This window comes from Rhinopithecus bieti, unplaced genomic scaffold, assembly GCF_001698545.2.
Source record: "Rhinopithecus bieti isolate Rb0 unplaced genomic scaffold, ASM169854v2 scaffold_35730, whole genome shotgun sequence".
Classification (NCBI taxonomy): domain Eukaryota; kingdom Metazoa; phylum Chordata; class Mammalia; order Primates; family Cercopithecidae; genus Rhinopithecus; species Rhinopithecus bieti.
Genome location: NW_016815070.1, coordinates 708,726 through 733,225, shown reverse-complemented (window position 1 = coordinate 733,225; position 24,500 = coordinate 708,726). Strand labels below are relative to the sequence as shown.

General features: G+C 42.5%; 1 protein-coding gene across 2 annotated transcripts in view; it reads right to left on the bottom strand.

Moving 5' to 3' along the window:
* Positions 1–24,500, bottom strand: part of CACNA2D3 (calcium voltage-gated channel auxiliary subunit alpha2delta 3) — a 753,656-nt gene that overhangs the window by 74,974 nt on the left and 654,182 nt on the right. For both annotated transcript variants that reach the window (XM_017852939.1, XM_017852941.1), the window contains 3 exons: positions 23,925–23,969; positions 8,416–8,478; positions 5,326–5,396 (listed from right to left, as the gene is read on the bottom strand). In XM_017852939.1, coding sequence (XP_017708428.1) covers positions 5,326–5,396; positions 8,416–8,478; positions 23,925–23,969 — 179 coding nt within the window. The remainder of the gene's footprint in view (positions 1–5,325; positions 5,397–8,415; positions 8,479–23,924; positions 23,970–24,500) is intronic.

Here is a 24,500-nt window from a genome sequence, read left to right as displayed (position 1 = left end):
AAAAAAAAAAAAAAAAAAAAAAAAAAAGGGGGAGAGACAGGTAAGACAATGGCCATGAAAGACAGGTACTATTGGTGGCTCAAAAGCAAAAACGAAAACAAGTTATTCGAGAGCAGTCCATTTTCCAGCAAGCCAAGGGCCAGGTATGCTCCACTGGACTTTCTGACCTTGAGCATAATCAGATAGACAAAGAACAAGGGAAGAGTCTTTGGTCTTTCCAGAAATCACAAGGATGTTGGTAAAAGCAAAAAACCCAGGGTAAACCCTCAAGTTCTGGATATTTGATAACAGCCACATTTTCATCCTTCAGTGAAGATTTCTTTCTTTACCTGTTTTTTGAAGGCTCTTGCTCTTTCCTTGGGCTCCATATTGAACTCATTCCAACTTTCCCTTCAGTCTCCCTGGCTCAAATGTCCTAAAAGTCATATTTGTGCCTCTTATCTAACAAATGGCACTTCACATCCAGGTTGGTGCCCAGCTATGTGGAACTCAGGCAAGACGTATTACATTACTTACAGGGGGAAGGGAGGAGAGGAATTGGACAACAGTGGAAGAGCCTTTGTTTTTTCATGTCTTACTAGCAATCTACTAGATATTTTGCTGGAGCAAGGTGCCCTACCTGAGATTAACCCAGAGTGTTATCCTTGCTGTCTATATGCTTAGTGTTTTGCCCTAGCATCAGTAGTTCCAGTCCCCCCCTTGGGCCTCTAGGAAGAGATGGATTCAGACATTGCTTAGAAGTCTAGAAAGAGGAGAAAGAACAGAGGAAACAGAGAAAGGTGGAAGTCGTGGATCAGAGAGGACCCCCAGGAGCTCTCACTTTGTTGCAGAGATCAGGTGACTCCTAAGAGCATAGTAGCTAGACTGGTGCCATGCTTTTAACCTGGTGTCTTAATGCTGGCTGTACATGAGAATCACAGAGAAGCTTTTAAAGAGCACAAGTGCCTGGGCACTATCCCCAAATCAACTTAATATATAATTTCTTGGGCTGCAGCTTGAACTTAGGGGTGTTTTTAAAGGTTCCCAGGGGATGCTAACGCACAAGAGAGTTCAGGTCCATGAATTCACTCCAATGCTGTGCTGTAAAGGTAACTGCTATGTAGTAACTATCCTTTGGGGATTATTCATGATAAAATAAGACAAACAAACAAAACAAAACAGGAGAAAATTGGAAAATAAGAATAACGCAGACATATGGAACTCTACTCAAAAGATATTCTTATCTCCTGTTTGCAATGGCTTTGCAATTTGAAAAGTATTTTAACATATTGTATTTTAGTTAATTCTCAGAAAATCCATTGAGGTCCCTATTTTGGGAATGAAGAAACAGCTCAGAAAGGCTGAAGACACTGTCCATGAACACAGAGTGGAGAATCTTGTGCTCAACCTGAAGTCTTCTTATTTCAAGTCCAGAGTATAACAAAGGCCCCGTCCGGAACCTTGAAAGAAGAAGACTCCTATGGCAGGCTGTATTTTCCCCCTTTTCCCTGGATACATGACAACACTGAATTTGCATTACCGCGGGTAAACAAGTTCTAATGAAAGGATTTTGAGACTAGATTTTCTCTTAATAGTTACAAGAGGCCGGGCATGGTGACTCATGGGATTACAGCAAGCAAAGTGCTGTAATCCCAGCACTTTGGGAGGCCAAGTTGGGGGGATCACCTGAGGTCAGGAGTTCAAGACCAGTCTAGCCAACATGGTGAAACCCCATCTCTACTAAAAATACAAAAATTAGCTGGGCATGGTGGCGCACGCCTGTAGCCCCAGCTACTCGGGAGGCTGAGGCAGGAGAATCGCTTGAACCCAGAAGGCGGTGGTTGCAGTGAGCCAAGATTACGCCACTGCACTCCAGCCTGGGCAACAGAGCGAGCGAGACTGTCTCAAAAAAAAAAAAAAACTCTTGACAGTTTTTGAACATGAGGTCCCACATTTTTATTTTGCACTGGGCCCTGCAAATTATGCAACTGGTCCTATTTATGCCTGTCTCAGAGTTACTGGAAAGCTCGCAAAGAGGTAAGATCTGTCAAGGACAGCCCAAGCCTGGAGTCTGGTGGGTGCTCAGGAAGGCAGCCATGATTATTACTGTCATGCTGCTGAAGCTATTGTTCTGTGAGTTGGCTCCTGGATACTAGGTCATATGTAAGCTGGCTAGATAGACTCAGGTCAAAGAGTCAACTAAAGTGCCCAAGAGTGGCCAGTTTTGCCTCTTAGATGGTTTCACACGCTGCTGTGAGACTTTCTCAAAATTCTTTCAAGTTGTTAATTTGTTCACATAAATCAGTGGTTTTCCTTCCGCCTGCACTACAGACCCAGAAGTGGACGTTTTTTCCCTCTAATGGCACTTTCAGGTAGAACAGCCAATGGGTCACGAGGTGAGTGGTCAGAATAGTCAGGGGAAAGGTCTGCTGTCACCTAGGCTTGCTTCCCAAGCATCGCCTTGCTTCCCTGGAGAGAGGCAGCAAAGTGACCAAGGGAGAGAAACAAAGGGGAGGTTATGAAGGGTGGTAGTGCTCTCCTCTTGGAGCTCTGTCTTTCTGGAGAAGATGGTCTGTGGGGCTCTTGTGCATTAAACTTATTTCTTTCTTTTTTTTTTTTTTAGATGGAGTCTCGCTCTGTCACCCAGGCTGAAGTGCAGCAGCATGACCTCGGCTTATTGCAATCTCTGCCTCCCAGGTTCAAGCAATTCTCCTGCCTCAGCCTCCCAATTAGCTACGATTATGGGCACACATCACCACGCCCAGCAAAGTTTTGTATTTTTAGTAGAGACAGTGTTTCACCTTGTTGGCCAGGCTGGTCTTGAACTCCTGACCTCAAGTGATCCACCCACCTCTGCCTCCCAAAGTCCTGGGGGATTACAGGTGTGAGTCACTGCACCCGGCCTGAAATTTGTTTCTTTAGGACTGGGTATAAGCCTAAGATAAAGAAACTGAGGGCCAGCCCAATACTGTCCAAGATGCTGAGATGAGGGGTCAGCACAGTAAACTGATCTCGAGTTTCACCTGGTCTAACCACAGCACCAAAGCAACGCAGCCTCATGTAACCCATGTTTGGGGGTGGGTACATGACTTCTGACCCAGAGTGCTGTCAGTTACAGCCAACTATATCCTTTCACTGCTTCTGAAATATAGATCTTCTCTGAATGACAGGACTGTCAACCTTATGCCCTGAGCAAGCACTGCATACTGGGAAGGGCAAGGGCACGAATGTGTGATTGCAAGGACTATGGTCCTCCGACACTAGAGACCCATCATACAGTGTCACAGGAAGCCTTTAGGGAGAGAAATGTGGATGGAGCAATGTTTGGTGCCAAGTGGAAAGCAAATTCAAGACAGAGCAAGGTTCTATAACAAAAATCACGGCTGCAGTTCACAACTAACTGAGCTCTTCATACGTGCCAAGTTCTGTGCTAAGAACTTTATGCTTATTATGATATTACTAGCTCTGACAGCAACTCTTGGAAGTAATTATTGTCATCTTCATTTTCCATGTAGAGAAACCAGTGTTTGGAGAGGCAATCTGACTAAATCAAGCAGCTGGTAATGTCAGAGCCTAGATTTGACCCCAGTGTGTCTGACTCCAAAACTCAAACTCTCAACGCTCTACTGGCCCCAGTGAGGAGGTCCTTCAAAGAAGCCCAGGAGGTTTGTCAGCTAGCTCCTGGATGACAGCAGTTGCTGTAACGAGTTCCCAATCCTTCCTTTTTCTCAAATATGTTGGCTACTCTTATTGTAAAAGGAAGTTCTAGATGCATGCCAACTGTACTTCACCCACATGAAGGAGAAGACCAGAGGTTCAAAATTCCATTACAGCCTTTCTCTTTCTCCCACCAAACAGTTTGAAAGGAGTATCCAAAAGGAAGAGGAAAAAATAGGTTTGTTAAAGAAGCTGAAAAATGTGCTTTCAAATGAGAAACACGTGTGCGATTATTCTTCATCTTTTGTCTCCTCCCCCCACCAAGTTGAAAACAAGTTAATATGATACAAATGCACACATCCACATAAAGATAGGAAGAGTGAGCGGTGCCCTGGATGGCAGGCCAGGAGCTGCTGCAGGAAGCTTGAAGAAGTGGTGGAAAACTCCACAGCCACTCCAGCCCAGATCCAAGCAGAGTTTTCAAGCATGTGTACAATGACTCCTGGCAAAGAGGAAAACTGTACTTGAATTTTTTTTTAAAGGGAGGGGAGCAGGAGGGGACGATCTGCTACAGGCAGGCCTGAGAGCAAGCAAGTGTGTCAAAATTGCAGAAGTGCTGGCGCTAGGCCAGTTTTTTATATCATTTCTTTTTTTTTTCCCTCCCTTCTGGCACAAACAAGCTATGGAATTTCAAAAACTGGGTCATCATTTTTGAATTCCCTGCTTTCAGCAAAGTGCTCAGTTGGTCTTGTTGACTAGCTTAAACATCTGATTTCCTGAGCTAACACTTCCTAGCCATTCAGCTGCAGGGGACTAATAAACCAGGGGCCGATGTGCAATGGATCTCTCAGGGAAGCTGGAGGGCCATCCTTGGATTTCCTGCCATTACATATTTAATAGCATCAAATATGCCCATTAAAGCACCACTTCAAAGGCTAACATTCTTCCCGGTAGGCCAAGGGAAGGGAGACAGCACAAACTCCCAGGGAGACATTCTAACACCTGATCTCATGGGATGATGGCTTTTCCCAGAAGTTTAGGTGTTCCCAAAAGCATGGCTGGCCTGCCCATGAGGGACATGGGGCTGTAAGGAAGCTGTTCTACACAAGTTTTATTCAGGATCAGTGAGAGTTCTTACACCTGGATGAGTAGTCAGTATCTGCCACCTATGGAATTTGGCACCATCTAGGTTTTCTTGCAGAAGCAGACTTAAACTTACCTCCATCAAGAGCAGGTTTTGACAATTTTCACTTGATTTTCTAAAACAACATCAAGAAGTCTCTAAATACCACCTTTCATACCCAAGTTCCAGATTTCTAGGAAGCTTCCCAGGTTCATCAATGGGAGACAAAATACACTCCACCCTTCTGGCCAGGTGAAAACCTTTCCTACTTCTTCGCAGTGACTTGCTTCAGACTGACACAATCACATCACAGTGAAGCCTCCTACTTCAATATTGGCCTCCAATAAATGCTCTGCTGGGTGAACAGGAAACTCATTGTGAGCTGAGTTTCTAAGACTCTAACACTTGTGCAAGAGGCATCGAATTTCGGCGAGATCTTTTGGAGCATGAACACAAGTAAAAACCAGCTACGGGGTCAAGTCTGGGCTTGCTTATTTGACCTTGGTTTGTTTGATTTTATTTAGGAAAACTTTTGGGGGGAATGCAGTGGACCATAAAACCCTTACCTTTTAAAGGAGCCCATTGTTAGCAATTTGTTCATCACAGCTCCCTCGATCTCACCAAAAAAGTCTCCAGTCTATGGGGAAGAAGACATAGGAGGAGGTGTAGATAAATAATGTGCCCAAACAGGAGAGAAGAAATGAAAAGGGACACAGTCTGTGTCCTGGAACTGACAGAAGCAAAAGGCAGGTTTTCAGGACAGTGGAAACGGTTTTAACAGTCATGAGAAGTTAGGGGATTATACAGCAAACGAGTGAGCAGATGTGAATGCTTCCATGATACATGGGAGGGGGCTGCATAACCCATGCGGAATGCTGAAATTAAAACATGCATGCACACACATGTGCACACACACACACCCACTACCCTTGGATGGAGTAGGTAGTAATCTGCACATAATCCCTTGTGATTAAAATACTACTTCATATAGGCAGAAACAGGCTATGAGAGGGCTTCCTACGCACTAATAAAAAGAATTGTTTATAATTCCTGGATGACCTGTTTAGGGAAATACAGCAGTCTACTTCATTAGCCCTATAAATTTCCTGCAGTTGAGAATCCGTCCTTTCTCAGAATCACTTTTTGAGGATCACTTTCATTTTGTCATAGGCAGTTGACATGTTGACCAAGAGTAAGACTATCCAGTCCCTTGAGGAGACAGCATGGCCAATCAGACTTCTAATGGCTTACCCCCATACCTGAGGCTGTCTTAAGGTCATTCGAAGCTTTGCAGTCATTCCCCACCACCAGGCTGATGTTTTTGTAAGTCTACTTCTTGGTGCTGGCCAAGATTTGCAAACTTAGAATGGTGGAATGAAGAATTAACATCCTCATGCATGCCCTCTGAACTTCTGGAGCCACTATCATGCAAGGTGTCCCATGGGGGAGGGCGTATGCAGTGCATGGAACAGAGCCTGCAGCAACGGCCTTCTGCCAACACGCTGAAATGAGCCAGTGTTGACCAGCAGAGAAGTCCCATCTCTACTCTGCATGCTCTGAAGATTTGTAGCTTGTGAGTGGGTGGGTGGGTGGAGGGCACTGCAATAAGAATCCAAATGACATAAATTCCTTAGGCTTTGTATTAACTAAACGCCAATTCCATTGCAACTAACTGAATGACCTCAGCCACACTCCTGGGAGTTTTCAGGCAGCAAGACATATATATAAACTTTGGCAAAATGTAAAGGGGGAGAAAAGGAGGAAGAAGGAAACAACATTTCTCTGACTGAATATTGAGCACTTCCTTTTTCACTACAGGGAAACTTGGAAACTTTTGCAAACTCTGTGGGCGTGTACTACTGCTAGGAGCAAGAAGGACATTTGTATTTTGTGCGTGTAATATGCCAGTTTCAATGAAACTGGTTGTTAGATGAAGAAGAATTATCCTAATTGGGGCGCAGGAAGTCAGACAACATCAAACAAGTCCAGGCTGAGCAGGCTGGCAGGCTCACTGGGTCTATTGCAGGTCTATTCCATGGAGAGAAAGAGCAGAGAATCTGTAGTGGCCGTGGCTGCTCATGGCTGAAACAGAGTCACTGTTTCCTTCATTTGTTGACTGGTCCAGGACTCACCCCTGGAAGACATCCACTGCATCCTTCCTGAGCCCCGGGATCATTCCTATCTCAGCCCTACATGAGTAGAGCAGAAGATTAGAGCTCCTCCTTCCAGGCAACTAATTTGCATTCTTGCTCCATAGATTCTTGAAAGCCTATGTTCCTCCTCCCAGTCAAAAGGGCATATAACTATGGGTCAAAGGACTTTCCTGCTGTCTCAGGGACTGGCCTTGGTTCATGGGCCCATTCATCCTATCTAATGTCCATCGACTGTCCCATGTCTAGTGATGTTCAGCATCAGCGGAGACCGGGAATGGGCATTTTGAGTCTCAATAGTGCAACCAAGGTGCATTGAAAACTCCTACAACATTCTCGTAAAATAAGACAGGAAATGAAAGCACAATTCCTCAAGTTTCCTGGAGCCCCTGTTTATAAATCACCAAACCATTCATTTCAGACCCTAAGAAGCCACACTTAAGGACAATTAACTAATTGATAAGCAGTGAACCTATCATACTGCTGACTACTAAAGAATTTTAAATGATTTAAAAGAGACTTCATTATAATGTATTAGTATACTCAAATATTTGAGTTAGAAGAAATCTTACATAGTCAACCATCCTCATTGTACAGAGTCTATCTAGAGGTCTAGACAAGTTAAGGAACTTGCTGATGATCCCAAAACTAGTTAAGGAAGAGAGCTAACATCAGAAACCACCTTCTTCCTCTGATGGTGTTACTTTATTATATGCACTGTTGAACTTGTTTATATTCTACCTTTTTCTATATGTTAATGTAATTTCTAATTGCAGGAAAAGTTTTAATGCAGAAAATTTGAATGGAAAAACCTGTTTGTTTTTCTATTAGAGTACCATTGACTTTAACTCTTATTTTGAGTTCCAGGTAGATTGGAGATTTCTGTGCTCAAGCCCACAGCTTGGTTTCTTTTCATCTCTCTCCCTCCCACCCCTACACTGCACGTGGTGCAGTCAAATGAACAATATTCCTCTTCCATCTCTGGATCCTTGTCCCTTGGTGTTCAGAGCCCAACTTGTTAATCCTTGAACTCAGATAACTGATTTTTAAAAAGCAAAAAACCAGAAAGAAAGCCATAAGCAATAATTATGTAGAAACATACGTGTATGTGTGTGCACACATATGAAGATGAAATATCGGAAGGAAAAAAACCTTACAGTTGCCCAAACTATTTAAGGCACCCCACCCTCGAGGCAAAAGTTCTTTATGTGGCACAGACAACTCTTTGGCTAAGAGTTCTATAAATTGAACATTTTATGAGTGAGAGAACAGACCCTGGCACTGTCACCCCCCTTCGCCCCCCACTGGGAGGTAAAAACTCTTTGGGGCCTGCTGAGAAGCAGACTGTGGCATTCTTAGAGGGATGAAAATAAGGTTTTATAATCTCCTGCTATTACCTCCTAAATAAAGATCATTGTCTCAAAGTTTTAACACCATAATTTGTTCCCCCTGACCCAAGCACATTCTGAGCTTCTTACTTTGAGTTGGTAGAAAATTTTCACTCACCTGTGTGTAGTCTTCAGACACCAAAATAAATCCATTATTGTCTATGAGGTAACAGTTCACAGTCTAGAACATTAAAAAAAAAAAAACAGCTTCAACTTCGGGCCATCACACTGCTTTTAAACAGAATGACACACTTCCAACCTGAGATACACTTATTTTTTTTGGAAGACAATTGTTTTTAGGCAATTGCAAAAGCCTGCTGGCTCTAGGCGTTAAGGCCATGGTTAAGATAACCCTGGTGTTTACTTTGCAAAACTAACAAACAAAAATAAAACACTGAACAAGTCTTGAATGATCCAGATTCGGATAAAAAGCATATGCATTAAAAAATGATGAATTACAGTTTGTCTTCCTTTTTTTTTTCTTTATATGACCTGAATAGTATTTCCCAGGAACAAAGTGCTCAGAAGCCCCTGAGCCTGTATTGGCAGTTGAAGTGCAGGCTGCTTTGAAAGCAAAACGCCAGCACAATGTCATTACTCTAATGATGTATTAATGAAAACACCGTGTCAGCTCAGAGGACCATCAGGGGACCAGGTAATATTTTTTAATTTGTTCATAGACTGAGGCAGGGGGGAAGGGGCAGACTTCTGTTAAAGGGGCCCCTCAGGCCTCCTAAAGGTTTTTAAACTGTGTTTTTAATTGGGAGCTGGATTTGGGGCAGGGCTGTTAGCTTTTGGTAGCTCAGACTTATAAATTGTAGAAAGCAAGGTAAGCCCAAACCTCTGCTTCCCCCACACTACTTTAATCTCAAGTGAATGATTTGCTACAGGCTAAGTTTTAATTACAGTGCTGTGGAGTTTAAACTTAAGGTTTAATTCCGTCCTTGATGTAACTCAGTTTCTATTTATTGCAGCTTTACATACCAACTGCAACATTTAATTTGTAACATATCTTTACTCTGAGCTAAATTCCGCCCAGCTCCAGGCCACCACGGGGCTGATGTTTTCTGGGACATTTGCCTATCCACAGGGGTGGTTTTGGTTAGGCACAAAAGGGCAGCAGTGAGTTGGTCAGAAAAGTCTGTCCTTTATTACTAGACAGTGACTGTGCAAAATCAACAGAAAATTAAAAGCCCTGCTAGCACCTTTTATAAAAGAGTTGGCTGCTCTGGTGAACAGCAGAGTTTCTCACGGTTATACAAAGGGATCAGATGAATTACTTGAGTAACCTGTTCACAGCCTTGCTATTTGAAGAAGCTCTTGGCCTCAGGGACACTACCTTGGTCCCGGAGGGAGTCTTGATAAACCTTCTCCATTGTCAGGAGATAGCATTACGGAAGCAATCTCATACAGCTGTGTTTCCAATATGGTAGCCACCAGCCTTATATAAATTTAAATTTAATTTCAACTTAATTAAAATTAATGCAACTAAAAATTCAGTTCCTTAGTCACACAAGTCACATTTCAAGGGTTCCACAGCTACTTCTGGTTAGTGACTACACTTCTGGACATTTCCATCATGGTGGAAAGTTCTTTTGGACAGCAATGCCTTAGATTATACTAGTACTACAATGAGTTTTAACCTAGTCTACACTGGGTCATAACAGACCACTCTGTAACCTTGCTGATCTGAATGTCATTGTCAGAAGCATTTGAACCAGAGCAATTCCATCTTTAGGGGCTGGAGAAAATGAGGCTGAGACCTGTTGGGCTGCATTCCCAGAAAGTTAAGGCATTCTAAGTCACAGGCTGAGATAGGATGTTGGCATAAGATACAGGTCATAAAGACCTTGCTGATACAACAGGTTGCAGTAAAGAAGCTGGCTAAAACCCACGGAAACCAAAATGGCAATGAGTGTGACCTCTGGTCGTCTTCACTGCCATACTCCCACAAGCGCCATGACAGTGTATAAATGTCATGGCAATGTCAAGAAGTTACCCTATTGGTCTAAAAAAGGGAGGCATGAATAATCCACCCATTGTTTACCTTATAATTTTAAAACACCATGAAAATGGGCAACCAGCAGCCCTTAGGGATGCTCTGCCTACGGCGTAGCCATTCTTGGTCCCTTTACTTTCCTAATAAACTTGTTTTCACTTTACTCTATATACTTGCCCTGAATTCTTTCTTACATGAGATCCAAGAACCCTCTCTTGGGGTCTGGATCAGGACCCCTTTCCAGCAACATCTTTCTGGTGAATCTCAAAGGGATGATACTGAAGAGACCCCCGACCCAAAGGAAAATCATCTGCATGCACCAATTGACTGACTTTGGGTAAGTGGGGTGCATGTAACTGGATAAAGGATGGGACTGGGTTAGAGGCCCAACTTAGGGGAGTTAGAGTCTCTCCCACGGCAGGGTGGGTTAAAGGCTCCTATTAATGAAAGGCAACGACGCTTGATCAAACTTGGGTTCAAGGCTCAACTTAGGAAGGTTAGAGTCATTCCTAGGATTTAGGGGTTAGAGGTCCCTCTCAGTAAAGTCTCACTCAGCTAAGAATGGGTTTGGCACTATGGAATGTTAACTACTATTCTCTTTGGATTAATCTGTCTTGCACTTGTTGCTAAGGGCTATGGGTGACAGGATTAGGCATGTACAGGACCACAGGACGTGGGGAGATTTTTCCTCCCCACAAAAAGGGAAACTTGAGAGCTGATGGGACTGCCAGAAAAGATGTCTTCACTACTGACAAGTAGCCACCTGAACTTTTCAACTTCGCTGCAATAGGCGGGTCTTTCTCTGGCCTCCCTGAGCTCTTCACTTTCCCCACCCTGCCACAGGCAATGCTTTGCTCTCTGTGCTTTCCCTTTCTTATCTTTTCTGTTACCCAGGGCCATCATCTTGCCCAGAGCCAACAAGTTGAAACTCCTTGTCAGAGACTGGATTAACAATGATGGCGTCCAATGGGGGACAAGTATGAGCCTTGCCAGTTTGATACTGGGTGCTAAGCAGAGGGGCTAATGTCTGTGTTTTGTCACATGTATTTTGCTCTGGTCAGAATGGAAAATCATTTTCCTTTGTGTTGCAGCTTGGCTCCCAAGGCTGTGGTCCAGCCAGCCCAGTCACTAGGGCCGCTCAGGGAAAGGAAACCTAGAATCCTGGGATGCCAAGAAAATGGTAAAAATTTCTTACCAGTCAGACTTCTATCCTCTTTTTCTCTCTCTCCCCACCCCACTTTCTCTCTCTCGCCTTCTCCCAACAAGTTGAATGAATGGTAAAAAATCACTGTTTAGGTACAAATCCTCTGTAAAGGATTTATCCTCTGTTAGGTAAAAATCCTCTGTAAAGTTTTGATTAGTGGGAAAAAGGATTTGTGAGGCTAGTCTTAAACTGTGGTGAATCTGGTGTGTTGTGTGTGTCTTCCTATATTGTTCTGTCACAAAAGAGGGAAAGAGGGGTACTCTAGGATAGAGTGCGAGCCTAGGACTCCTATAAGCCCACTGTTTAAGAGGGCGCAGCAAACTGGTCAGTTAAAACTTTGCTGCACATCCCTGAAAAAAAAATAAAACAAAACTGGATGACATTTCCCTATTGTCTTGCATATCCTTGGAAACATGACTTCATAATCATGTGACTGTGCTTCTCTTTTCCCAGTGGCAGCATGGGTTCAAGGTTCAATTCCTGCTTTAGGAAATGAGTCCTTTATCTTCTGCCTGTCTGTGTATTTATATGTGTTGTATGTGTAATATAAAAGAGCTTTGATTCATTGGCTTACAAATAATAGGTGCTTAAATCAAGTATTGTCCAAAAAGTAAAAAGTGTAATGTCTTTTAGTTCAGGTGACTTTAGTAATCTTTGGAAAATAAAGACAGTTTTGAAGATTATTGATAAAATAAAAATATCTTCAAAAATACAAACATCTGGTCTAAATTATGCAAGTCAGATACTAGCTTTGCTAAATATTTTGAGGTCATAAACTGCTTCCTTGACTTTTGAAAATTGTTCAGCTTACCAATTTTGGAGCATGAGATTCTAGATAAGTCCTGGGGACATGTGGAGAGTCATGCCCTCCAGCTATGCTGGAAACAGTCAGACCTTCTGGTGTCCTAGGCTCAGCACCTAGTACATAATTAAAATCCCTTGCTTACCAAGGTTTTTACCGAAAGTAAAAGTTGCTAAGAGTTAACACTGTAACGTGTATTTGAGACTACCAAGGAAACAGTTCTACACGCAAGGTGTGTAAGAAAAGTAGAATATACTTTTGGTAAAAAGATTGTAAGAAGTCATAGGAATGTGGATCTTTCTGCCTAGATTAAAGGGTTAAAGGACTGTTTTAAGTTAGGATAAAGCTAAAAGTTTGAATGACTTGTGGAAGGTTTGTAAAAAATTAATTGTAAAAGAAATTCTGTGTGTGGACATTGACTAAAGTTAAAGAGGTATTATTCAGTTTTTCTGTAAATTAAACATTGGAACAAAAGCACAACAGGTTTTTCTCAGAACACTAAACTGCTCTTTCACAAAAAAAGTAAAGGGTTATACAAGGTTTATGAAAATCTTACCTTATGGTCAAACTGATTAAGATTGAATACATTTGTCTATAAAGTTTTATTAAGAATTGGATTTAACATTAATAGTACACTAATGCAAAGGTAAAACTTGGCTTATTTGGTATAAAAATCATCCAGGAAGCATTATCAAAAGTGAAATAGTGTTTGGCTTTCTTTGGGATATATTTGTATAGTTGTGTTATTGGTATGTGTTCCAAAATTATAAGAAGCTCCTATAATTCTAACATAGCTTAGGGTATGTTGTTAATAGTTACAATTGTTATGTAAAATTTGGATGCCACAGAAGTAATCAAATTTCCTTATCAACTGTGACTTTAATGGTGGCTGTCCTAAGACTTTTTATCATCCACAGACAATTGTTGTCTTGTTTTAATCTTCTTCAAAAGATGGTTTATAATCAACTATAGAACTCTGACAGGTGCTATTGAATGCAGGTTTCTGATAACGTTGGGGATTGTGACATTAGAGGAAGAAACTTTCAGGACTCTCACAAAGAGCTGAAATGTTCATGACAGAACAGGAGTTCTGTTCAATCAGTACAGGAGTCAACTGCATGAACTGAACTAATAAAAAACTGAAGTAATATTTTTTCTTTTACTTTTTTGCTTAAAATATTGTTGATCCTTTTTGTTTTCCAGGGCCAAGAAAACTTTTCTTTTGAGTTATTTACAGCTTTTAACAATTGAGTAAACTATACTTCTGTGAAAAAAATTTAGAGCATATTTGTTTCTCTCTACCTGGTTTCACCAGAATTTGGCAACTATTTGAGAGTATCTTAACTTATGGCAATATAGTTATTTGCATAAGTGCAGTAAGAATCTGTTTTCTTTTCTAATAGAATACAACTGGAGAAACTGGTTATTTTACCAAGGCTTTGACGGGAATGGTGTGTTTACCAAGGAATCAAACTTGACTTAAAGAGCCAAGAAAAGCTCCTTGAAAAAAACTAGCCTTATACCTTGTCTACACAGTCCCTGTACAGGGTTCCTGACCTGTGGTAAGTAAAGAATGTCACCTTCTGAAAGGTCCAGGAGCCTCAAGTTATCTTGGGACCTCAAAAGGAGAGGAATTTACTCAACTCATAGGTATTTGGGGTACAAACCCATGGCTAGGCTTGGCTTTAAAAAAGTCTTATCTGAGATCCCCTCTGTGGAACAAAATTTCGTCAAAGACAAATTTAAAAGCCTATGTGAAAAATAATTATTCTTGCTGTACTTTATACAAATAATCAGGCCAAGTATAATAAAGCAAATTAGTCTTACCATGATTTGCCTCTAGTAAAAATGGGAAACTAAAGAGAGAAAAATTATGTTTCAAGAATTGTGGTGGGCCGGGCGCGGTGGCTCACGCCTGTAATCTCAGCACTTTGGGAGGCCGAGGCGGGCGGATCACAAGTCAGGACATCGAGACCACGGTGAAACCCCGTCTCTACTAAAAATACAAAAAATTAGCTGGGCGCGGTGGCGGGTGCCTGTAGTCCCAGCTACTCAGGAGGCTGAGGCAGGAGAATGGCCTGAACCTGGGAGGCGGAGCTTGCAGTGTGCCAAGATCGCGCCACTGCACTCCAGCCTGGGCGACAGAGTGAGACTCCGTCTCAAAAAAAAAAAAAAAAAAAAAAAAAAAAAAAAAATTGTGGTATACCTGTTATTAAGTTCTAGTCTCATCAGTTGATTTTAAGTTTTTTTCCATAATTTAGGCTAACCCTGTTCATTCTTGTGAACTAACCAGTGATCTCTTGACTGCTGCTCAGAAGAAACAAGAGGGATGGGTAATGTAAAAATTTGGATCAATATTCTAATTCTGGGCATGTATTGGAATCAACTAGCAACCCCGTATCAGCTTGGTTCCAATATTTGCCCAGTTCATGGAATGCCTTATTTAGTTTACTTGGGATAATTTTACTTATTTTGTTTTACTGTTTTGGAATACATTGCTATTGTACTCTTTGTGTAGAAATGCTGGACAAGCTTACTAAATGTTTGCTTAGACTGAGCACTTTTTAGTCTTCTAGATATCATCTTTTGTCAGAACTCAGAGTTATGAACGGCCCTTGCCATACCAATGCTTTCTGATTGAGCTCCTCTCTACTCTGAAGGCAAGAGACCCAATAGTTAGGCAGGAATGGTATTGCCCCTATTCAGCATGAAGAAGTTACAGAAGATGCATCTTTATCCCTCTGCAACCCTTAGGATTAAGGGTTTTCTTATAAAGGGGTGGGGGGAATGTTAGAGGTGTTTGAACCAGAGCAACTCCATCTTGAATAGGGGCTGGGTAAAATGAGGCTGAGACCTACTGGGCTGCATTCCCAGATGGTTAGGGCATTCTGTGTCACAGGATGAGTTAGGAGGTCAGCACAAGATACAGGTCATAAAGATCTTGCTGATAAACAGGTTGCAGTAAAGAAGCTGGCTAAAACCCACCCAAACCAAGATGGTGATGAGAGTGACCTCTGGTCATTCTCACTGCTACACTCCCACCAGTGCCATGACAGTTTACAAATGCCATGGCAACGTCAGGAAGATACCTTATATGGTCTAAAAAGGAGAGGCACGAATAATCCACCCATTGTTTAGCATATCATCAAGAAATAATGACAAAAATGGGCAACCAGCAGCCCTCAGGGCTGCTCTGCCTATGGAGTAGCCATTCTTTTATTCCTTTATGTTCTTAATAAACTTGTTTTCACTTTACTCTGTGGACTTTCCCTGAATTCTTTCTTGTGTGAGGTCCAAGAACCCTCTCTTGGGATCTGGACTGGGATCCCTTTCCAGTAACATCATGATGCTCATTCTGCGGATACAGACACTGAGGCAAGGGGAGGCTAACCTCTGTTGAATCAGTAAATACTGTTGAGTACAGAAGTTGCCTCCATATTCAGATATTGTCAATATTCAAATCCCCACAGTTGCATATAATGCCACAAATCATCAATCATCATAACCTCTACTCCTAATTATAAACTTAGTCCCTATTCCAACATCTCTAACTAATTAATACTCTTGCTATTAGACCTACATCTTTGGTCAGTATCTTTCTGTTTGCCTAATATTGTAAATATTGAGCAATGCAATACAGGTACAAGGCAAATAGATTATAAAGTCAATTGAACATCTTGAGAAAGAGGCAAGATTTCATGAAGTCCATAAAAGTAATGTTGAACAGCTCCAATCACACAGGAAGCCATTGGTACATCAGAATTTGTCAGAGGCAGAAAGATGAAAAAATACTTGCCACAAAGAAGACATAAGACGTACTTCCAAAGAGAATAATTTCAACAGCAAAGGACTAAGAAAAGTACCTGGGAAAATTGATCAAATTCTTTACTGTATTTGACCCTTTTTGTGCTCATTCCGAGAAAAATCAAATGTAAAGTGAAGGACTTCATACTGTGGTATTTTATCATCTTATCAGAAACACTAAACTCTTGGCCCCTAAACCCCATTTGTTTCTGTGGAAAATTAGAGTACAGTTGCAAATATAATCTAAATTTATTTAGAAAATAAGCCCAGTTTCATACTTTCCACTTTATTTAGAGAAAAATATTCAAAATAATGTTTTATTATTTTCTGTAAATATTTGGTTCTTTTTCTGACCTTTCTTCTTAGAACGAGGCCCTCCTTATGATGCTCCTCATAACAGCCAGCAGCAGTAGAAGGGAGATCAGAAGATTCACTTCTCAGGCGTCTGCCCTGCTCCCTCCCACTCCTGCTTCTGGTGTGGAAGCAACAGAGCTGAGAGCTCTGGAGCAGCGGCAAACACTGTTTTAACTCAGAACTTGGAAAACCAAGCTGCAAAAATAGGGGAGTGGCCACCTTGGGAGAATACCAGATGAAAACTATCACACAAAGAGGTTTTTCATAAATACATGACTGTCACTAATAATAATAACAATAAGAATGTAAGAAGAAGAATAGGAGGATGGCAGCTACAGGAGGACATCAACTCATGAAAACCTCACTTCACAGTGTCAAGCAGGGGATTTTTCTCTTGGAAAGAAGAGAAAACTGAGCCCCAGAGGTGTTGTCTTCTCCAAGGTCACATACACACAAGTGAGACTTGAGTCCATTACTATGGGACTCCAAAGCCCACACTCCTTCTACTGGCTGACCCCCACCCTTACTTTCTAAAAGACAGCAGGACACAGTTAGGGTCTAGGGATGCTGCCTGCTCAAGAAAGGCTTTCCTTGTTTGAAAAAAGCAATCCCTTTATATAATGTGTATGTGTGTATCTATATCTATATCTATATCTATATCTATATCTATATCTAAACTCTATGGATATCTAAGACAGACTTTGGCTGACACCTGCTACCAAAGGAAACCACAACAAATGGCAGAAAAATCAATGTACCAAGTATCTGGGGTGTTATTATTGTGGCTGAAAGCAAGTAAAAACAATAAAAGAGACTGACATCTGGGTCAGTTAGGTCAAGTGGTATCAACCCCAATTATAGGTTCCTAGACTCCCTGGGCATAGCAATTCTTAAGCTAATATCTGAACCAAGACAAAGCTTAGGGGGATTTTTCTATCCGTATCTGCAACTTGCTATGGAATAACCTATGGAAGAAAAAAATAAGTCCATTATAGGCTAGAGTCTAAAAATACACTTAACGAACCACTCATTTTGGTAAGATTGCTCTACATCGTAGCAGACAATGATGGGAAGAGGAACAAGGCGGAGAACTGGCCAGGGCTCCTGAAGGACAACATGCCCAAGCTTCCATTTCCACCAAAGGGGGCCACTTACTTTTTTCTTTTCTTTTCTTTTTTTGAGACCGAGTCTTACTCTGTTGCCCAGGCTGGAGTGCAATGGTGTGATCTTAGCTCACTGCAACCTCTGCCTCCCGGGTTCAAGTGATTCTCCTGCCTCAGCCTCCTGAGTAGCTGGGATTACAGGCATATGCTGCCACATCCAGCTATTTTTTGTGTATTTTTAAAATAGAGACAGGGTTTCACCATGTTGCCCAGGCTGGTCTTGAACTCTTGGCCTCAAGTGATCCTCCTGCCTTGGCCTCCCAAAGTGCTGGGATTACAGGCGTGAGCCACTGTGCCTGGCCTGGGCCTCACATCTTCCCCAGCAAAGTAGCCACATTTCCTGTGCATGGGCTGGGGAACAGCATTTATTTCTTCTACACTGAGTACCAGTTGGTATTTATTTCTTGTATCATGCTTCTATTTAACACTATTTTAAGTCAACTTTTCCCTCTTATATTAAGATTCCAGGACAGAAATTTGGCAGCAGAGAAGATGCCTTACCATACTTGTTTATGGCTAACTTGGAATTTCAAGGTCACACTGAGTATAAAAAGACTTGTACACCATATCAAGCAAGAAACAGGTACTGCCGACATTGGGATTTACAAATCACTGAGGAAAATTACAAGTCCAAGGCAGGGTGCTGTGTCATCGACATAGACCTTGGTCACTGAATCTGAAAGGTGCCACTGCAATTTTTTTTTGAGATGGAGTCTCACTCTGTCACCCAGGCTGGAGTGCAGTGGCGTGATCTCAGCTCACTGCAACCTCTGCCTCCCAAGTTCAAGTGATTCTCCTGCCTCAGCCTCCTCAGTAGCTGAGACTACAGGTGTACACCCCAATGCCTGGCTAATTTTTGTATGTTTAGTAAAGATGGGATTTCATCATGTTGGCCAGGCTGCTCTCAAACTCCTGACCTCAAGTGATCCACCTGCCTTGACCTCCCAAAGTGCTGGGATTACAGGTGTGAGCCACATTTTCTTTATAGACACTGCTGTTACTTTGTCTAACTGTAAACATTAAAAGGCAAATTGAGTGACAAGATGACTTTCTAAACAGACCTCCCTGTCAATGACCACTTGGATTAAAATATTATTGAGAAGTAGAGTGGAGTGGAGTAAGCCCATTGGAGTTAGGGAGTCAGAGTGCTGGGTTTATGGATAAATCAGGACAGAATTAGCTAGAATCCAGTCTGATCAATTGTTTTTTCCATGTCACTTTACAATAAATAATATTCACTTGCCATCTCCATATGACCTGTCCAATAAAAGGAAACAGGGGAACTATTTTCTCAGCTTTCCCTCACTGTGCTACCCTTTTCTCCCAAATTAAGCCCAACATCTTAGAAGATGTCTATCTGTCACCCTGCCCCAAGGGTGCACTAAGAAGTTGAAGAGCCTGGAGAAATTAGGAGCTCAAACAGACACATGTAAGCACCTACTCCACAAATACCTTTGGCAAAACATCTGGGGATGAGGTTGTTTTAAAAATGCAGCACTAAAGGCTGGGGTGGAGAGCACAGAGGGAAGTTGATGTTTTAAAAAAGGCATCTTCCTGCAACTATTCGGATGGCTCAGTATTACTCAGAGAAGTCTGATTCTTAGTCACAGAGGTGGATTAGGTAGATACCTGAAGTTAAAGCCTAAACCCAGGCCATGGCAATTGGGCAGTCACAGATTGGAAGGGCAGGGTGCCTGGGAGTGACAAATGGCAGTACTAACCTTGCGTACCTGGAAGGGGTACTAGCCTAACGGCTAAGACAGCAGTTTGAGAATCAGAGACTATGACATTTGCTATGGGTGTGACCTCGAAAGTCTTTCTAACACTTGGAATCTGTTTTCTGATCTGAAAGATGGAGATAGCAGCAACTATTTCATAATGTTGCTGAGAAGATTAAATGGGAGGGTGCATGTGAAGTACGGAGCATAGTACCTAGTGCATAGTAAGTCCTCCAAGAACACAGGCTTCCATCTGCTCAGCAAATGTTTATTGGTCACCTACGATGTATCATTTTTACAAGTATCCTAATGTTACAACTTCACAGTTTTTCAGAAAGGGAAGTTGTTACATAGTTTATAGCAGGAGGTCCTGGTCATGGGCTGATCTTTGTTGCTTTTTGCCTTCTGTTTGGAAGGATGCCTTTTGTTTGTTTTGATTGGTGAAACAACTCACTTAGAAACCTGGTATTGTCCTGCCTGCTGTCTTCATTTGTGGTGAGAGACGGTGAGAGAAACACACACACACACATTAGGTTCTTGCATCTGAGAGTGGGACCTGAATCTCTGTACCTCAGGCACAGGAAGGTGCCGCTCCTTGCTACTTTTCTCCAGGTCTCATGATCCAATCCCTAATATTTCCATTGTGGAATACGCTTGACACTTATTTCACATCATTTGCTCTATCTTTGCATTAACTAATGATCATATCAAAAACACTGTCTTTTGAAAAAATGTATTGCAGAGGGATCACTTGGGAAAGATGTGCTTGGTAGGGGCCACCTGTGCCCCCCTGTCCTCTGTCGCTATTCAAATGATCCTCAAACCCACCCTCTGGTTGAGCTGGGCGGTCCAACATGCAGGCAGGCGCCTGGCTGCCTGGAGGCAGCCCTTCTCGTCGCCCTGTCACATAATTCAAGCCGGTTTTCTGATGCCAGAGGAAATGCCTACAAGGCCTCAAAAAGTCTTAGAGATTTTTTAATAGGGGTTATTAGCCTCTATTCCTTTGGAACAAGAAAGGGTAGAGCTGATTTTGATCATGAAGTTTTCGATCCTCTCACTGCCCTCACACCTCTTCCAATGCCTCAGTAGGAGACACCTTCTCACCTTCCACCGTCTTTGCCAACTCCTGGTACTCTCATCAGGCGATGAGAAGTGTTGCACAGGTGCGTGGAAGATACTGAATGCAGTGAGGAAACACTAGCACCTACAGGTCACACTGAGATCAGAGGTGAACATGGCCCTCATTCCTCCCTTCTGTCCCGAATGCTAACTGTGTTTTCCTTGACCACAATGACCCTTTGCCACTTTGGTGCCTCTACAGTGGTGTTCTCTGCTTGCAAAGCTCTTCTCAGGCTTCAGGAATTGTCTTCAACGTCACCTCCTTCTTCAGCTGACTTAAATGTTACCCCCTCAGAGAAGCCTTCTCTGACTACTGCATGTCGGTTTACTCTGCAGGACTTATCACAATTGCTGATCATATAAGTTTATCTCTTCTGCTAACCAGTAAGCTCCAGGAGAGCAGGGCATTTTCTGACTTTGCTTCCCGTTGCCTGCCCAGTGCTCAGCCAGGCACCAGGTGCCTAAGAAGGGCTTGGTAAATATGCCTTGAAGGAAGGAGTGAGTGTGTAAACTGTTGCCTCGATGGCTCAGAAGTTAACATTCACCCTGGGTGAAATGGAGCTCCTTAAAAGTCAGCCCCATAGCCAGGCCCTCCAAGTCACATGGCTCAGGTTCTGACTGGACCAACCAAAGATGCACCTCTACAAGATGGCAGAGCATCTGGCACACTGGCTCCACCTACCAGCCAGGGCACTCCTGCCAAGGCCCAGAGAGCGCATTGATGGGGGAGACAAAGGGGCTGGAGTGGATCTAAGGCTATGCCTGTCTGATAAGCCTGAGGGAGTTGGGCAGGTCATAAGTGCAATGGAGAAGCCAGAAGCACTGAACTTAATGAGCCCCCACAGCTGTTTTTAATGGGGACCTGATCATTCGAGGGCAGTTGGGGGAGAGGAGGAATATGGTCTCATATGCCTAATTAAAAGTTACAAAAAAGAGAATAAAACATGGCAAGAGTCTGCTGAAACAATGGAGAGGGGCCTTGCTGAGAAGGCAGGGCTGACTTTTCTATTTAAAACAGTATCAATTGGTTGCCTGGAGCCAAAATTTAAGAGTCAAACAGGACAATGGATGACAGCTTCAAAGTACAAACTCAGGACATTTGAGCATCAGATCAAGTTCAGAAATCAGGGCAACTTCAAGGCTTCATTTTCAAAGCATGTGAACCTTTAAATGACATTTGAATTGGGGTTTATCCCAACGGTTGCTAAAAAGAATATTGTTAGTAGTGAGCAAGAGGTCACAGCCCGTGCTCACTATGCCCAGGGGAAATTGTCACTTGCCTAAAGTGTATATACCATTGCTGTCTGAGGTTTTAAATCCAACAACCTGAAACCACAACATGGAAGAAAACATCTTCGGAGTTTTTTTTTTTTTTTTTTTTTTTTTAATTTATAACCAACGTTTATTGAATGCTTATCATTTCCAGGAGCCATACCATGCATTGTTTGTATCTTATCTCTTCATTCTTCACCATTACTCTGTGAGGTGGATATTGCTATTCCCATTGTATAGCTGAGAAAACTGAGGCATGGAAAGATTTGGAAACTTGCCCAAGGTCACTTATTTTATTACTGTCAGACTCACAACTCAAAGCTAGTCAGTGTAAATAGTTTTGCCTTTAACCACCAGGTTAGACCACCTGTGAAAGCAGTCATTGAATAATGGACATATATTAGATATTTCCAACTCTAAGCGGAAATCCATTTCTACTTGTTTTTATATGAGGATGCACTGAGGCAGTGTGGGTTCTGGGAAGATTACTGTCTCTGGCTTTAATTATAAAATTGTTTAACCAACTATCCAACTGTCTATGCAATCAACCAACCAACTACCTAACCAACCAACCAATGAGCCAACCAACCATCCAAGCTACTGCCCTAACCATCAGCCACTTGTCCAACCATCTGTACAATCAGCCAACTAACCAACTAACCATCCTCATTCCTCTTACTGTAAAATTGGATTCATAATTATACCCACTGTGCAAGTGAAGAGCTTAACATAGGGCCTCAAGACACTGATCAATCACTATTACTATTGAGTTGTGTTGTTCTTGAGCTGAGCATTCCAGTAAGACAATAAATGTCTCAAAGACATGGGAGAGGCTTGAGGCCCACTCGACTATCCTACGAAAATTATCCCTGAACTTGCTGAAAAGGGTGTGGACCATATAACTTTACCGAGTGTTCTTTCCTAAGGGGAAATTAGTTTTGATCTGATGATCACAAAAACTTGGGCTTCTGCAGAAAACTTTGCTGACTGGCCTCTTTTTTTTTTTTTTGATACTGTGACTCATACAATGATTATGATTTTCTAACCAGCAGCCAGATCTTCTGGGACCTAGCATTTTGTTTTAACTTCATCCTGGACTTCCTTTTGTATTTCCTTACTTGTTTTTCCTTTGTCCACTTTTTTGAAATCTACTTCCTAATCTATGTTTTCTGGGTTGAAATTGTTTGGTTAGGATTTCTTAAGTCCTCGTGATAACCAGAAGGAATATAAATATGTGACTATTTATAAGGTCTGGTTTACATATTGACTGCTGTTTCGCTGATGCAGAGAGAGAAAGGCTACCTCAGGAGAAGTGAAAGTGAAAAGGCCACCAATGCTTCTGCCTGCTCCATGGGGCAGAGGGTATGGGATGGGATGGTACAAAAACACAAGGCAGATGGAAGCACTTTGGGTAGTGGCACAGTTTCTTCTTCCATTGTGCATGTGTAGGATTAAAATCCCTCCTCCCAAAAGACAGAGAGAGAAAGAAGAGAGGAGAGAAGAGGGGAGGGGAGAAGAAGGGAGGGAAGAGGAAGGGTGGGGAGAGGAGGGGAAGGGAGAGGAGGGGAGGGGAGGAGAGGGGTGTGGAGGAGAGGAGAGGAGAAGAGAAGAGGAGACAGAGAGAGAGAGGACAGGAGAGGAGAAAGAAAGAGAGAAAAGAAAACAGGAGAAAAGCGTTGTAGGAGAGAAGCAGTATACTAGAAAGAAAATTCTGAGTTTCAAAGTTTTAACTCCTAGATTTTTTGTTTGCTTATTACATGAAGTTAGCTGAGTCACTTAATTTCTCTGATCCTCAGTTTTTCTTATCTGTAAGATGGGTCAACAAGTCCTACCTATTTCACGGGTTGTTACAAGGATGGAAAGAGATTAAGGCATGTAGAAAAAGGTCTGAGAAGTGTAATGTGAGCTCCAAACAGTAGGAGTTTGTATTATTTCCTACAAAATGTCAAAATTCCAATAGTGCTGTCCATGAGACATTTAAAGCACATTTCCAGCTGTCATAAACTGCTGGGAGGTGGGGAATGACAACAAAAAAGAAACAAAGCAAATAAAGCAAATGATTATTTTTTTTAGATTGGCCCAGTGCAATGTGTCAACCTGGCCCTGTTTATAAGGGCATTCCCTCAGTCATAAAGCACCATCTGTCACCTTCTCTCCACAGGGGTAGAAACAGGACCAGGAGGCCATCTTACCTCATCATCGCAGCTGATGGAGCATTTGCCATCCAGGGAGGCACACTGGGAAGGCAAAAAGCAGAGGGAAATGTGTTACTATGTTCCTTGGGCATCCCAGTGTCTGCTGTGGCTGCCACTGAGCTACTTAAGGACAAGCTATCCAAGTCATGGGCTAGAATTCAAATACCCAATTTCATTGAAAAGGAATGCTCCATGATGTGTCTGGTCTACCATCTCTGGAATCAATATCAATTCCAAATAGTAATGTAAAATAAAAGATGTATGAAACAGTTGGTGGGGGGGGGGGGGGGGGGGGCAGGCGCTCACACCTGTAATCCCTGCACTTTGGGAGGCAAAGGCGGGCGGATCACTTGAGGTCAGGAGTTTGAGACCAGCCTGGCCAACATGGTGAAACCCCGTCTCTACTAAAACATACAAAAACTACCCTAGTGTGGTGGCAGGCGCCTGTAATCCCAGCTACTTAGGAGGCTGAGGCAGGAGAATCACTTGAACCAGGGAGGTGGAGGGTGCAGTGAGCTGAGATCGCACCAGTGCACTCCAGCCTGGGCAACAGAGCAGGACTGTCTCAAAAAA